Below are 14206 nucleotides of genomic sequence, written 5' to 3'. Positions count from 1 at the left end.
CAGAGATATCTGAGGCTTAGATGTATGTTTACTGATTAAAAAACAAAAAAGCAACTTTGGGGTTGTGGCTTATGGTCCAGTGCGGCTCATAGTTCGGAAAATACGGACTATAATCCTTGGATTTATTCTGTGAAGAACCCAAAGAGGGTTATTTGATTGTGCTTTCTGGAAAACAATATATATTGTCATTTAGGCACTCCTGCAATTGTCACACTTTTTCTCTTACAAACTGACTCCGGCCCCCCACCAGAGAAGGAAAACGTTATGTGGCCCTCACAGGAAAAAGTTTGGGGACCACTGCATTAAAGCGTAAAATAAAAACTCTTCTCCATGAGTTTTTGTCAGGCATTCTTCTGGGCAGTCTCCGTGGTGGTTGCCAGGCAACAGCTACACAAACCCAGGAAGCAGAGTGTTTGTGTTTCATGACCAGAACGACGGGGAGACACATTTATAGCAGAAATGACAACGCCTCCTGTACCAGTTCTGGACGGAGACTCTTGTCCAAAACTTCAGATGGAAAAACGAGTGAAAAATGTTTTTGTTACTCAGCCGGAGGACCCGAGGTAGGGCCCGATCTGCTCGTTATGGACAGGATATTCAAAAATGTCTTGACTAAATCACATTGCTAATAACCATTGGTTTGTTTAGAGACAGGAAAAAAGAGACGATGTGCATATCTGCTACAACAGAAGTAAGGATAAATGTTACACATTTGTTAAATGTGTAACAAATGTTATGCCAGAGTTGGATGTCCCTGATTATTTTTTTCATGTCTAGACTTCAAGCAAACTCTTAGAGGTTGGAGTGAAAGCACTAAAAAAGGCACTTATTGCAAGAAAACAGGCTGAGCTGCATGAACTGGACGTGCAACTCGCACTCAAAACACAAGATTTCAGGAGCTGCATGGAGGCCCTTGCTAATAGAAGGTCAGAGTTGGAAACTCAACAACGGCAGGTGAGGTGATATTTCCTAAAATTACTGCAACTGCAGGAAGAAAAATAAATCCAGTAGCGATTTTTGGCTTTGGATTTTTCTCCCAGACTAAAGAGGAGGAGATGAAATTTGAGAAGTTTGTGGCTGAGAAAGAAGTGAAGCGACGAAAAGCGCTGAAACAGTGTGAAGCAACTTTGGAGCAGAACATCCTGAAACAGAGACAGATTGAAGATTTAACAGAACAACTGACAAAACTAGAAACCAGGTGAGGATGTGAAACAAACAGTTTAATAATGTCAGAGGCTCCTGTTGTTTGCTAAACCCATATTAAACTTACAGGAGACAAGTTTTAAAGCAGAGAACAGAAAAAAACAAAATCTACGAGGATTATCTGATGAAAACTCTGGATCATCTCCCCAGCAGTAAGTCCAAATATGTACACTGTATAAAAAGTTATTTTTTAAAATCTCACTTTCTGACTTTAAGGATTATTAGGTTTGTCAGAAAGTCTTCACCCTAGATCAGTGTCAAACTCAGTTTCATTTTGGGCTGTATCCAAATTCTGAATGTTTTTAAAGGGCCAGTTGTCCCAGAATGTATTGATAAAACATGCTAAACTGTTAAAGAGTCTATAAGTAGCTGTTTGTTTCTGAATTCAATAAGTGTTTCTTAGAATTAGAAACACTAATTAAATAATGTTGAACATTTTTTCACAGGATTTCGTGATTGCTTTTGTGGTTTTGTAATGAAAATCACAGTTTGTGGTGTTAATTTAGGAATATTTTAAGGATTTTTTCCAATATTTGAGCTAATTTATGAGGTGACGTCTTATTACTCGCCGTGTCGATCACAGACTATAACTTGACATCAAGTAAGGCTGAGCCAGCAGTCAATCAAATCCAATGTTTTTGGTTAATTTTGAGACAAGTTTGCAGTAAAAATCAGAAAAAATATGAGCTGATTTTGTGTGAATTTTGAGGGTTTGTGAAAAACTAGAAGAACTTATTGATGTAATTTGGAGACTAGAGGGCCACATAAAAAGATACGGCGGGCCAGATTTGGCCCCCAGGCCCTGAATTTGACACATGCCATAGATAGTACCCCGTCTCATTATTTTGTCATTTAGCAAACAAAAATGTTTTCTGTAATCCTAAGCAGGAATAGTCTGATTTAACGTCACAGTGAGGAAAAAGGTGCGTGTGTTTTTATACGTTGAATGTTTGCCAACTTGCTCTGCTGGAACAAAGTGTGTGCGATCTCTTCCAGTTCCCCGCCACAACAGCAGCGAATCTTTAGCCATGCCGATCATTCGACGCCATGAGACGCTGTCCGTGACCCACCAAGAGCTGCTGCAACGTTTGAGGCGAATGGAGGCGGCGGTGGAGCAGCAGTGGCGGCAGCTGCAAAGCACGAAGCAGCAGCACAGCATAACAACGCTGGTTAGAGATCCATAAACGTTCAGATCAACAGGGCCGGCCTACGCCTTTTTGGGGCCCAAAGCAGATTTTCATTTGAGGCCCCCGATACCGACATGTCAACACCAGATGCTTCATCATTTCTAAGCTACTCTATGTTATTGTTAGCATCATTTATAATTAGTTACATCGTCCTAATGTTGTTATGGCTTATGATTTTAACCTTAAATAGTAGCAAAATTAAAATAAAGGATTTTAAAATGCAGAGTGGCATTTATATTATTTTAACTATTTGTAAACACTAAATTTACAGAAAACAAATTAATATATTGTAACTTTTATGAAAATAATACAGAAATGTGCAATAGAATTTAGTTTGTATTATTTTAAATATGTTTATATTTTGGTAGGTTGGGCCTCTTGGGGCCCCCCTGGTGGTGTGGAGGCCCTAAGCAGCTACTTAACTCCCATTGCCTTGGGCCGGCTCTGGTTCTGAATATCATGCGACTTTAATGTTTGCATCTTTCATGCACAGATGTCCAGTAAACAACTGTCTGAACTGCACAGCGAGTTAGAAAGCTTGAAAGAGAAGAACAGGCAGGTTGAAGTTAACCTGCTGATGAAACGAGGCGTATCCAGAGAGAAGGTGTGACTTTCTCAACATTACAGTTCAAAGATGGTTAATTTACAAAAAGTAGAACGGCTCTGAAAAAAATGCAACATGCATTTGTGTCTCGCAGGGAGAGGAAGTTGGAAAATTACTTCTGGCTGTCAACAATCTTGCACAAGAGTGTTACATCCCAGAATTTGGACCGCTGGAAGGCATGAGTGTCCTGATTATGATGGACATGGTGAAGGTAACTTTCTATACTAACAATAATACAGGAATAACAAGGAAGATTACTTTTATAACTACAGTTATAAGGCATATCTGACATATTATTTTCTTAAAAACAGAAAATATTTTCAAAAAGTGGCTTTTATATGAATCATCCCAGGCTAGGAACATTTTTGTTCAATTACAAGAACGTTGTCACAATATTAGCAAAAAAAAAGATGCAATTTTACTAGAAAAAATTTGTTAAAATTACAAGAAAAATGTTTTTAAGGAAAAAGAAAAAGTTATTAAAGAAGCTTCAGTTTCTCAGATGGTACTATCTATTTTGTCCCTCCAGAACCACAAAACTCCTGCAGCATAATGCTGCCACCCCCAGACTCCACACTACAGATAACAGTTGTTACGGTCAAAAACTTCAAATTTATTACATTACGTCCAAAATGAACAAATGCAAACAGAAACTTGGTTTTTATCTTGCTTTTGGGGGAATGGCTTCTTCCTCTCTGAAAAGCATCCATTGGTTTGACTTTATTTAACTGAAACTTTGGGAACTAACCCATCAGAAGTTTACATGGTTGTATTATATAAATATGACAAAGTATTTAAGTTTAGACACCGATGGAATAATAAAAACAAACGTTTTGTGTCTTTTCCTACATGTTTTCATCGATTAAAATCTCGTTTTCCAGGAGTTTGTTCTGGACAAGGCGGACACGGAGAGGAGAGTGAGGAGGCTGGAGTCCTGCTCCACCGCTACTCTGACCGACAAACGATGGAGAGAGTCGCTGAAAAGCATCGGCAGCAAAACTCAAATCAAAAGCTCAAGTAAAGCCAGTAAAATCAGCGACTTGTCCAACTGATGCTGTCGTTTTCATTTTTTTTTTATTTTTGCCAAGCTTTTATTCTGCTTATTACATTAAAGTGTGTTTTCATGGCTTGTGTTTTGAACCTCTTTTCCACCTGAGTGCCTCTTTTACTTCCAGAATCAGGAAAATGTCATGGGGATGTAGCCGTTGTTTCATTTCAAAATGAAGAATTAGATTCAAATAATGCAGAAAGGTACAATATGCAATGCAGTGTCTGAGCAATTTGGTTACAAGCATTAATTTATAGTAAATTACTCATTGAAACAAGGGTTTCATTTAAGACAAACAGGTAAGAAAAATGTTTTAATCTCTGATGGTTATTACAGATTGGGTTGAAGTGCAATTTGCAGAAGAAATTAGGGGATTTTTGTTGAGTTATTTATGTTTCTGCAGATAATCTGGAATCTGTGTTTTTATTAAATATGCTTAATTTACCCTTTTCCAACATGGAACATCTGCTAAAGCTGCAATAAAACCTTAAAACTAATTATCTTACATCAGAATCCAACACTGAGAAAAACCACATGTCAAGCATAAACCTGGATATTATTATTTTTTATAGTTCTAGTTTTTAACTTTTTAATTATTGCGCTGACTTTTTTCTTTTATATTTAAGTGGCTGCTTATACTCATACATACAGTTCCTTTTATTGTTTATTCTATTCCCTCTAAAGTTTATATATTTATATTGAATGTCTGTGAGGTTGACAAAAAGTCAAATTATTGATCAATAAAGGTAATTCTGATTCGATTCTGACTGAAAATAATAGTAATTTCCTGATTTCTTTCTTAAACAACATGTTTTCTTGTCTTTTCCATTTTGAATATTTTCAGGTTATGTTCATGGAAATTTTAAGTCCAAAATTACTAATTTAAAATTCTTGGACAACTTAGAAAGCAGAGCATTAAAAAAAAACTCTTCAGCTACATTTATTTAACTGATTCTACATTATTAATTTAAAATCGTTATCTTCCAGCCATTTTTTAAATTAAAATTGGTATTTTCCAAAATTTTGCTGAGTAACATTGTGTTGCTGCTTTATTTTAAGTTTTTTTTTTTTTTTTTTGGTCAATCTTTAAGGGAAAACAATTAATTTAGAGCAGGGTGCAGAACTCCAGTCCTCAAGGATCACTGTCCTGCAGTTTTTAGATCTGCCACAAGTACAAAACACTGGAACGAAATGGCTTAATTACCTCCTTCTTGTGTAGCCAGGTCCTCCAGAGCTTTAATGACCTAATTATTGTATTCAGGTGTGGTGCAGCAGAGGCTCATCTAAAAGTTGCAGGACCCTGGTGCCCTTGAGGACTGGAGTTTGACACCTGGAGGCTACAATACAGGAAAAATACAATAAAAATGATAATATTATAGTTTTATTCAACATAAAGTATTTTTACATATTTTACATATTTTAAGTGAATTTGTGATAGTCTTTTAAAAGGACAAATGTTTCGACCATACAATTTCTTTAGTATGACGTCAGCATTGCTAAACGTGGACTGGCCCTTTAAATGGACTACGCACATGCTCTTCCGCAAACATCCGGTTTTCGGGAAAGTGGAAGTACATTTTTTTTTTTTACAAAACGTGTTTCAACGCTTCTTTTGACGTGCGTGGTGTTGCGTGTGCCCGTGTGAAGCTGCGCTTTGGTTCCAAAGCTGCTCGGCTGTCGGCAGATGGAGGACTGCAGCCTGGTTTCATGCATAGAGGACATTTCATCGCTGCTGCCGGAGGGAACACTGAGTCCCAAGTACCAAGTATGCGGCTTCATGTCCAAAAGAAAGCAGCTTCTTCTGGTTTACTCGGTCCGCTGTGTCGTAAACAAACACAACTCCTCTTCTCTTAGGATTTGGCCCGCCAGTTTTCGGCAGTGAGGAAAGTCTACGGCGATGGAAACTGCTTCTACAGAGCTGTCTGCTTCGCACACCTGGAGTTTATTCTGCACAACCCCAGAGTCCTGCAGAGGTCAGTGTTGACCTGTGCAATGCAGACACAAACCAGGGGTGTGCAAAGTGCGGCCCACAAGCCGTTTGAGGCCCTTTGACTTATTGTTTGGGGTCCATGACAAGGTTATTATAGTTAAAGGGGCAGTATCGTGTGTTTTCCAGGCACATTGAGCCTTTTTATAGCAAAAATAAGCAACTGTTCACTTCAGTTATAAGAATGTTAAATATATCAAATATGACTGTACTTTGTAATGTAAAACCTTGAAATTGAAACTCCGTCATCATACCGCTCCTCCGTTTACCCCTTGAAGTTTTTTGGGTTTTTTTTTTTGCCAGCATTTTACAAACAAGTAGCTATTAAAATGAGCTCAGCAATTCCACCAGGCGTTTGCTAATTGCTGCTGGCTAGTCTGAAGGAAGGAGCCGAGTGTTGGAGGGCTGCATCGTCATGCAGAAACTTAGAACCTGCAGCTCTGAGAAGAAGCTGCGGCTCGAAGGCAAGGCTAGGTCCATCCAGGTGTTTCACACAACTGAATGGTTGCCATGGAGATTAAAAGATTTATCAAACGTGCATGAAAGAATCAAAGCAACACTCCAGATGTATTTTTGACGAGGGAATAACAATATAACATGACGTAAAGCTCAAAAAAGTTGTTTTTGCACAATACTGCCCTTTTACTAAAACTAGCAAAATAACAAACTGAAATTGAGAAAACATGTTTGCTAATTGAAATAAAAGCAGTAACTATACATTTATGAAACTAACTAAAGCACACTGAAATTACACATGTATCCTTCGCTTTCATGTTTATGAATCTATTTATTAGCTGTCGTCAAATTACGGTGCTCCATATTCCTCCTGGCGGCATTAAGCTAACCTCCTAAATGGATTTCTTTGAGGAGCAAGTAACTTTTCAGAAAGATATAGCCGCTTATTTGAAGTAAATAATTCCCTGATGATGAAAAAGTATTAGATCCACTGGCAGATTATTTCACTTGACACCTTATAAGTGAAATAATCTAGCAGTGGAATGTTTTTGTCAATATTAAGGAATTACTGACTTAAAACAAACTCCTGTATCTTGCTGAGACATTACTTTCAGTAAGTTAGTTTTGTCTCATTTTAAGTGAGCTAAAATATTTGCACTAGAAGCTACAATAAAATGTGGTAATATTTTGTGTTTTTTCAGTGTAATTGATAAATACCGGAAGCATTTTCAAAGAAATGTTTTAATCAAGACCTAAAAAATGTGAAAACTGGATGCCTTGACAGTAATTTAGATATTCTCTTCCAACAAAAATTCATTCCATTTGTTTAATTAAAATTACTACAGTTTATTGTTGAGATGGGAAAGCTTTTTTTTTGTTTTTTTTTTTTTTTGTTTTTGGTCCGAGTCATTTGGCAGTTTTGTGCCATGTGACGAAACGTTTGGCCACTCCTGCTCAAAGCACTAAAGAGGTCAGAAATAAACTGAACTCTGCACAATCCCAGCATCAGTATCTTTACCCTGCAGAGACCCAGAGCCAAGCTGAGGTCAGTATCACAAGAGAAAAATGTTTTTTTCATGTCTGCTTCTTCTTCATTTCAGATTTAAGGCCCAGGTAATACAATGTGGAAAAGTTTTGATTTCTGCAGGATTTGAAGAGGCTTCATTCGACCACCTCCAGAGCACAGTGAGTTTAGGAGACGTTTTTCTAATTAATACACTTTAGATAAAGTGATCATGTAGATGATTTTTTTTTCTTTTTACATTTTTAGCTTATTAAACGGGTAAGTAAAAAGCACAAAACGAGGGGCAGTATTTATATTGTGATCAGGGGCGGATCTACTGGGGTGGCATAGGGTGGCAGTTGCCACCCCAAATGATAGCCTTGCCACCCCAGCTGGCGACTATGAATTCAATAAATAGTTATGGGAAATCGGGTATTAAGCGCATGAATCTCTTTTTTTTCCGACAACATTGAATGCAACACAATGTAACCTGACACCTACTGCTGAGTAGCGGGAAGGACGGAGCGCGAGGCAGCAGCATTGATATGGATGGATATAAATTACTGGACTGGACATTACGTGATGCGCCATTGCTGTCCATTGAGTCAACATTATGGGTGGTCAGGGAAATACTACAGTCACGCAAAGAATCTGAAAAATGGACGTAATATTTAGCGGTTAATTTAACCCTATGAATTGGATGACAAGGGCTTCAGATTTAACAGGTGAGGAAAAAGTTTTAATTTAAAGAAAACATTGAAGAAGCAGCAGTGGGTCAGTTATGCTAGCCTAACTGTTGCTAGACTTCTATTAACTTTGATCACCTTAACATGTGCTGCGCAGTTCGGTGTGTTTTGGTTCCGTTAGCATTAAAACAGGTCAACCGCACATCAAATCATCAATAGAGCAGCTGTTTAAATCAGCTAATCAACCGCCGCTGTGCTAAGGGGGAAGCTTAATAATGACAATATAGACATCAAGCCTGACGGCATAATGCAACAGACTGAATGTTATGTTTTAGTGTTTTTGCTACTCTTTTGTGTGGGAAATGTTTGTTTTATTGGTGTTGATGCCGCTGATCGGTAATCTCTGCTCCGTCTGCTCGTTGAGCTGTTGTCTGTCGGTTGCCATGGCAACGGGTCCGTGTAAAGCGACACATAGCGAGAAAAGGCGGAATAGAAGTGGTGTTTGGTTCTTCACCTGTTTATCACCTTTATTGTACCTTTGTTGTGGTGCACTGTCTGCAGCCGCTGCAATGCCTAAAAGTTAAAGCGACAAAAACTGAACTAATCATCAAACGTTGGCTCCTACAGCATATTTAAAATAAAACGATTGACCAATATAAGAGAAATTTGCCCCTTCTTGCATGTTGACAGAACTAACAGAAACAAAACTGTTTCTAGATTTGTATCACGGAGAATTTATGGTAACACTTTATTTGAAGGGGTGTGCATAAGACTGACATGACACTGTCATAAACATGACATAACATCTGTCATGAACATGAAGAAGTCTTTTTGAATGTTTGACACTTGTCATGAATTGTCATTCCATAAATAATGACACTTTTAATGCAAAGTTGCTCTAACAGTTGCATTAAAAGTCCATTATATACTGGCATATGCTGCCCCCCTCTTGCCACCCTATAAATATTTTTCTAGACCCGCCCCTGATTGTGATGACTTCCTGAGGTTGGAGATTCAGAGCAGGGGTTTCTTAAAGAGACGGCCCCAAGTTCAAGGCGTTAAATTACAAATGTCTTTTTAGTCATATTTGATACATAGAGCATTTTTATAACACTCGAGGTAATTACTTGATTGTGCTATAAAATGCTTTTGACTTTACAATTTTGGCTCTTGTGGCTAAAAGTCTGGACATGACTGCCTTAGTCAGCTTCTTGATTCTTATTAAAATACTTTAAATAATTAACATTGCCCCATTGTGGAGCCAACACTTTCTAGAAATGTAGACGGGGATTTTCAAACGGCAGCCTTTCTTTCACTTGCATTTAATCAAACCAGTTGAGCCCAACCAACTGGTTTGGACTTGCTGTGAACCTTTTGGCATCAGAACCAACAATCATCCAAACAAACACGGCTTTAAAAATATTTCTTGCTCTGGCTACAGGAAAGAAAAATGACAGAAATGTTTCCCGCCTCTGCAGCTCTGTCTGTTTACAGTTTTTCTCGCCCTTCAGGTCCTACATGTGGTGGATCAGTGCATTGCTGCACAGCATGACGACGTTCTCCTCAGGCTCTTGAACGAACAGATCATCTCAGACAGCCTTGTGCAGTTCCTCAGGTTGCTCACGTCTGCACACCTCCAAATCCATGAAGACTTCTTCTGCAACTTCGTTGAGGCTCCAGATCTGAAGGTGTACTGTCGTCAGGTAGGGAATAAACCTAACGCCTGCTGAGAATATTTATTATTGGGAGTTTAAAATGGATGCAAGAAGGTGTTAATGGGTTAACTGATTTTTATGGACCAACTTTAGATTAATAAGCGGCCATTTTTTTTAAAAACCTAAATTTTCTCTCAATGTCTTGCAGTAACAAAGAACATTTTGTTACTCATTTTCAGTTGTATTAAACTTAAACGTATTTATAAAATATAGCAAAACTGCAATCTCCTAGTTTGCTGAATTAATATGTGAACCAGTAAACGGAGATGCTCATAAGGAAGTATTGTTTGCTCTTGACGAAATGTTTAAACTTCTTTCCATAAAGTTAATTAAAGCCCTAAAATCAACCTTGCTTATTGTAATGTTTTTTTCCCCGTTAAATTTTTATCCTTTGCGCCTTTTTGTCATAACATCTTCGCCTTTGTAGCATCTCGGGCTCAGTGCCTCCAAATCCGAGGCCATGGTCTTGAGCCGGAAAAGGGTAGAGTGCCTTCTCCGGGTCAGGGGGGTTGTCCTGCCTCAAGTGGAGGAGTTTAAGTATCTGGGGATCTTGTTCACGAATGAGGGAAGAAGGGAGCGGGAGATCGACAGGCGGATTGGGGCAGCGTCTACTGTGAAACAGGCGCTGTACCGGTCCGTCGTGGTGAAGAGAGAGCTGAGCCAAAAAGCGAAGCTCTCGATTTACCGGTCGATCTATGTTCCCACCCTCATCTATGGTCATGAGCTTTGGGTCATGACCGAAAGAACGAGATCACGGGTACAAGCGGCCGAAATGAGTTTCCTCCGCAGGGTGGCTGGGCTCTCCCTTAGAGATAGGGTGAGAAGCTCGGTCATCCGGGAGGGACTCAGAGTAGAGCCGCTGCTCCTCCACGTCGAGAGGAGCCAGTTGAGGTGGCTCGGGCATCTGGTAAGGATGCCTCCTGGACGCCTCCCTGGTGAGGTGTTCCGGGCACGTCCCACCGGGAGGAGGCCTCGGGGAAGACCCAGGACACGCTGGAGGGATTACGTCTCTCGGCTGGCCTGGGAACGCCTTGGGATTCCCCCGGAGGAGCTGGAAGAAGTGGCTGGGGAGAGGGAAGTCTGGGCCTCCCTTCTGAAGCTGCTGCCCCCGCGACCCGACCCCGGATAAGCGGAAGAAAATGGATGGATGGATGGAAGTTGACGCAGCTCGGCTGAATGAGCGCGATCAAGGAGATAATTAAGGAGCTTGTCAAGCATTTGTTTCGAAACGTCTTAAGGATTTTTCGAGTGTTTATATTTAAAAACGGTACTGCATAAAGTGCATTTTGCATCCCAAACCGGACTTTGTTTGGACCGTTACTCTTCGCTGTTCTGATACGGTCGCCATCTTTGTTTGTTTCTGTGTCAACGGCTCCGTTTAAGGATGACCTTCGGCGCCCTCTGCTGGATGGCGGACAAACTACAACACTAAGTTGTAGTTAGTGTTGTAGTTCCGATCTACGTTATTGGCTAATAGATCGGAACTTATTTTAATCTGACAAGTCATGAATTATTTGTTTGCTCTCGTGGTGCTGATGGAGTCTTGTTTGGCCTCGTTCAGGAAGTGGAGGTGATGGCCATGGAGTGTGACCACGTCGACATCTTGGCCCTGTCCCAGGCTCTGGACGTTGGGATCCACATCGTGTCCATGGAGGGAAACGAGCAGCAGCTGGTGCACCACGTCATTCCTGAGGGAGTGGATCCATCCTTGCATCTCCTCTACCAGGCTTCACATTACAACATTCTCTACCAACGGACTCACCTGTGACCAGCTCAGGAAGCGGCCAAATGACGATGATAAAAACACACTCAGGTTTTCATTTCATTATGAAAACAGAACTTTATAAAATATAGCAGCCCATCCTCAAAGCTACACAAATAGTAAGAATTATTAAAGGTAGAATTAAGCTCTTTTTAGTACAGAAACTTTTTTATTTAACCACATTATTCCTGCTTCTTGATCCTTTTCCTTTGTTTTTGCTGTTTCTGCTGTTGTGGAAAATATCTTTTTACCTTCTTCTGTCCAGAAATCCTGGTCAGGGCGCTTTCCATCCCTGCAACAGGCATGTTCGCCAGGGCCAGTTTTCCCATTTTAGTCGGATACTTTGTTTTTACCAAGTTCTTAAAAATTGGTTGAGAGATCAGATGTTTTAAATTCTTCTTCATCTGCTTTACCATCTTCTTCTGCTCCATGTCAGTTTCCTGGTCGTTGGCGCTGCCTGTGGACACAGATGGTTTTCAGTATTTTTTTATGCTTTTTTTTTTTTAGTGATTTTTTTTTTTTTTACTTGTTTTTCTCAGCTGCTTTAGTACAACCATTGCAGATGGAAAAAGAGGGGAATTTTTTTTTTTTTAGAAAAAAATGACATTTCTAAATTTGAAAAGTCAAATGTTTGCTAGACAGACAGAAATTGACATTTCAGAAAATTGAGCGTATCAGAAATTGAAAGATCTGTTTTTTCTGAAAGATGTTTTTCTAGTAAATTTGCAACTTTAAATTCAGTGATGTCCAGTTTCTCTAGAATATTCCTGAGATTCTCAAAATGTAATTTTGCACATTTTTTGACTTTTCAAGCTCAAATTTGGATTTCTCCAGAAAACAGATTTTTTTGGCAGACTGTTACTTTTATTTTTTGTTTAGCTACAATGGCCCTAATAGTCTGTCATATGACAGCATATTAGGACCACGCTAAAACAGAATTACGAGAATAAAGTCATAATTTTACAGCTATTCTCAAAATATGACCTATTGACCATCATGTTATTTTGACTTATTTTCATACATTATTGTAATGACTTTATTCTCATGTGAGTTGTCTCATTGTGACTTTATTCTCAATTTTTATTTTATTAGTATGGCTCTAATACTCTAGTACTTTTGTGCATTTCTAAGTACAGAATTAAAATTCTTTGATCTCCCATAATTACAATACTTGTCATCAAAACGGATAATCCTGAGTACACTGTTAACATGACAGCAGTTTGACTGTCTCAATAAAATGACTGGTCATACTGAATCATTGATATTTTACTTTTGAGTGAGGAGCTAAGGACTTTAAGAAACTTGTTTTTTGCATGAATTGTTTCAGAAATGCACCAAAGTGACTGGGAAAAGCTGTAAATTGAGTGCGTTTAACTTAATTTTACCGATCAGGAGGTCATCGTCGAGGTCAACCTCCAGGGCCTCTGCTGCCTGCTTGAACCACGAGTCATGCTGCTTCTCCCTGTTGTTGTAATATTCGATCTTTTCTATCTTCCTGGCGAGGTTCACGCGCTCCTGTAACATGCCAGACGTTTTGTTAATGGAGACACAAAATTACAGAGCTCTGTTGTCACATGATGCTGATGATTATACCTTGATGGCCTTCATGCATTTGTTTTCCACGGGGAAGGGGGGGAGCTCCTCATCCTTTCCCAGAGTTTTGGAAATCTTTTTGAAGTTTATCACATCGTCTGGGCCGATGAGCAGCAAGCTGAGACCCTCCTTGGTGGCTCTTGCTGTGCGGCCGCTCCGATGGACATACGTCTCTGATGTTCGAGGAACCTGCACGATAAATCTTTTTTTTTTTTTACTTCCACTTTGCTTTATTTCTACACTGGATTCACAAAGCAAACTACACTAAGTACATGCAGGAGCAATCCTGCCCACTAATGCCAACACATTTTGTTTAATGAGATTGCTGCTGTTTGCTCTTGAAGACGTGCAGTATTTTTATAATACTTTAATTGAGCCACTTGAATATCTTAAAGGGCACCTTTTAAGCACAATTCACTTTTTCCTGATTTTATGCTTCCATTCGGGTCTCAGCTTCTCTTAAACTGGCACAATCGACAGGCACTTCACTGTTACCTAGCAACTAAAACTGAGCTCCATCACGTTTGTTCTGATTTTGCCGCTGTATGCATGGTACAATGGCTGCTGGAAAAGACAAGTGTTTTGTTGTTGATGTATCACCCAGAAACCACTTGCTGCATTCTTGTTGGTTGGGTAGGAGGCTCGACTAATGCTTGTCGAATATGTACAGTTGCACATCTATTTGCAGCCATTTTCACAGGAGAGTGTAAACATTGATTTGAGGGGTGTGTGGCCAGCAGTACCTTACTTGGATTTAAAGTGACAGGAGGCCCTAAAAGCAGAACTGACGAGACTAAAATCTCATTATCCAAGAATGATTTGTACAAAAAAATGTAATCGATAGTTTTGTAAAGCCCATAGACGTTCCTAAGCTGTTCAGGGTAGCATAAAGGGTCACCTATAATTTTTTTTTTTTTTCTTTTGCTGTGTATTAGACACTAAAGTGTGTGTGTGGGGGGGGG

General features: G+C 39.4%; 3 protein-coding genes across 3 annotated transcripts in view; 2 read left to right on the top strand and 1 right to left on the bottom strand.

The window, feature by feature from the left end:
• Window positions 1-378: 378 nt before the first annotated feature.
• On the top strand, window positions 379-4121 carry ccdc197 (coiled-coil domain containing 197). Its single transcript, XM_008400084.2, has 9 exons — window positions 379-563; window positions 649-691; window positions 778-954; window positions 1041-1198; window positions 1273-1355; window positions 2200-2372; window positions 2884-2994; window positions 3089-3205; window positions 3876-4121. Exons 1-9 carry the CDS (start codon window positions 460-462, stop codon window positions 4044-4046), a joined length of 1137 nt encoding a protein of 378 aa, XP_008398306.1. The 5' UTR covers window positions 379-459; the 3' UTR covers window positions 4047-4121.
• Window positions 4122-4221: 100 nt separating this feature from the next.
• Window positions 4222-11801, top strand: LOC103458940 (ubiquitin thioesterase OTUB2). The gene is made up of 6 exons (XM_008400086.2): window positions 4222-4341; window positions 5690-5807; window positions 5897-6015; window positions 7586-7670; window positions 9686-9877; window positions 11451-11801. The coding sequence occupies exons 2-6, from the start codon at window positions 5727-5729 to the stop codon at window positions 11655-11657; spliced, it is 684 nt and encodes a 227-aa protein (XP_008398308.1). The 5' UTR covers window positions 4222-4341; window positions 5690-5726; the 3' UTR covers window positions 11658-11801.
• A 23-nt stretch (window positions 11802-11824) lies between these two features.
• Window positions 11825-14206, bottom strand: part of ddx24 (DEAD (Asp-Glu-Ala-Asp) box helicase 24) — a 7514-nt gene continuing 5132 nt past the window's right edge. Inside the window, exons 6-8 of the mRNA XM_008400085.2 lie at window positions 13245-13433; window positions 13037-13166; window positions 11825-12108 (exon numbers count right to left, since the gene is read on the bottom strand). Coding sequence (XP_008398307.1) covers window positions 11834-12108; window positions 13037-13166; window positions 13245-13433 — 594 coding nt within the window. The 3' untranslated portion in view covers window positions 11825-11833. The remainder of the gene's footprint in view (window positions 12109-13036; window positions 13167-13244; window positions 13434-14206) is intronic.

Source organism: Poecilia reticulata, linkage group LG22, assembly GCF_000633615.1.
Source record: "Poecilia reticulata strain Guanapo linkage group LG22, Guppy_female_1.0+MT, whole genome shotgun sequence".
Classification (NCBI taxonomy): Eukaryota; Metazoa; Chordata; class Actinopteri; order Cyprinodontiformes; family Poeciliidae; genus Poecilia; species Poecilia reticulata.
This window is presented reverse-complemented; position numbering and strand designations above follow the sequence as displayed.

What these genes read in the sequence shown, in the direction of transcription:
- ccdc197 (XM_008400084.2), top strand. Translation starts at nt 460, where the DNA reads ATGACAACGCCTCCTGTACCAGTTCTGGACGGAGACTCTTGTCCAAAA. An exon ending in GCATATCTGCTACAACAGAA is followed by an intron (nt 692 to 777) that starts GTAAGGATAAAT and finishes TTTCATGTCTAG; the next exon opens with ACTTCAAGCAAACTCTTAGA. An exon ending in GAGGCGTATCCAGAGAGAAG is followed by an intron (nt 2,995 to 3,088) that starts GTGTGACTTTCT and finishes TGTGTCTCGCAG; the next exon opens with GGAGAGGAAGTTGGAAAATT.
- LOC103458940 (XM_008400086.2), top strand. Translation starts at nt 5,727, where the DNA reads ATGGAGGACTGCAGCCTGGTTTCATGCATAGAGGACATTTCATCGCTG. An exon ending in TCGACCACCTCCAGAGCACA is followed by an intron (nt 7,671 to 9,685) that starts GTGAGTTTAGGA and finishes CTCGCCCTTCAG; the next exon opens with GTCCTACATGTGGTGGATCA. An exon ending in TGAAGGTGTACTGTCGTCAG is followed by an intron (nt 9,878 to 11,450) that starts GTAGGGAATAAA and finishes GGCCTCGTTCAG; the next exon opens with GAAGTGGAGGTGATGGCCAT.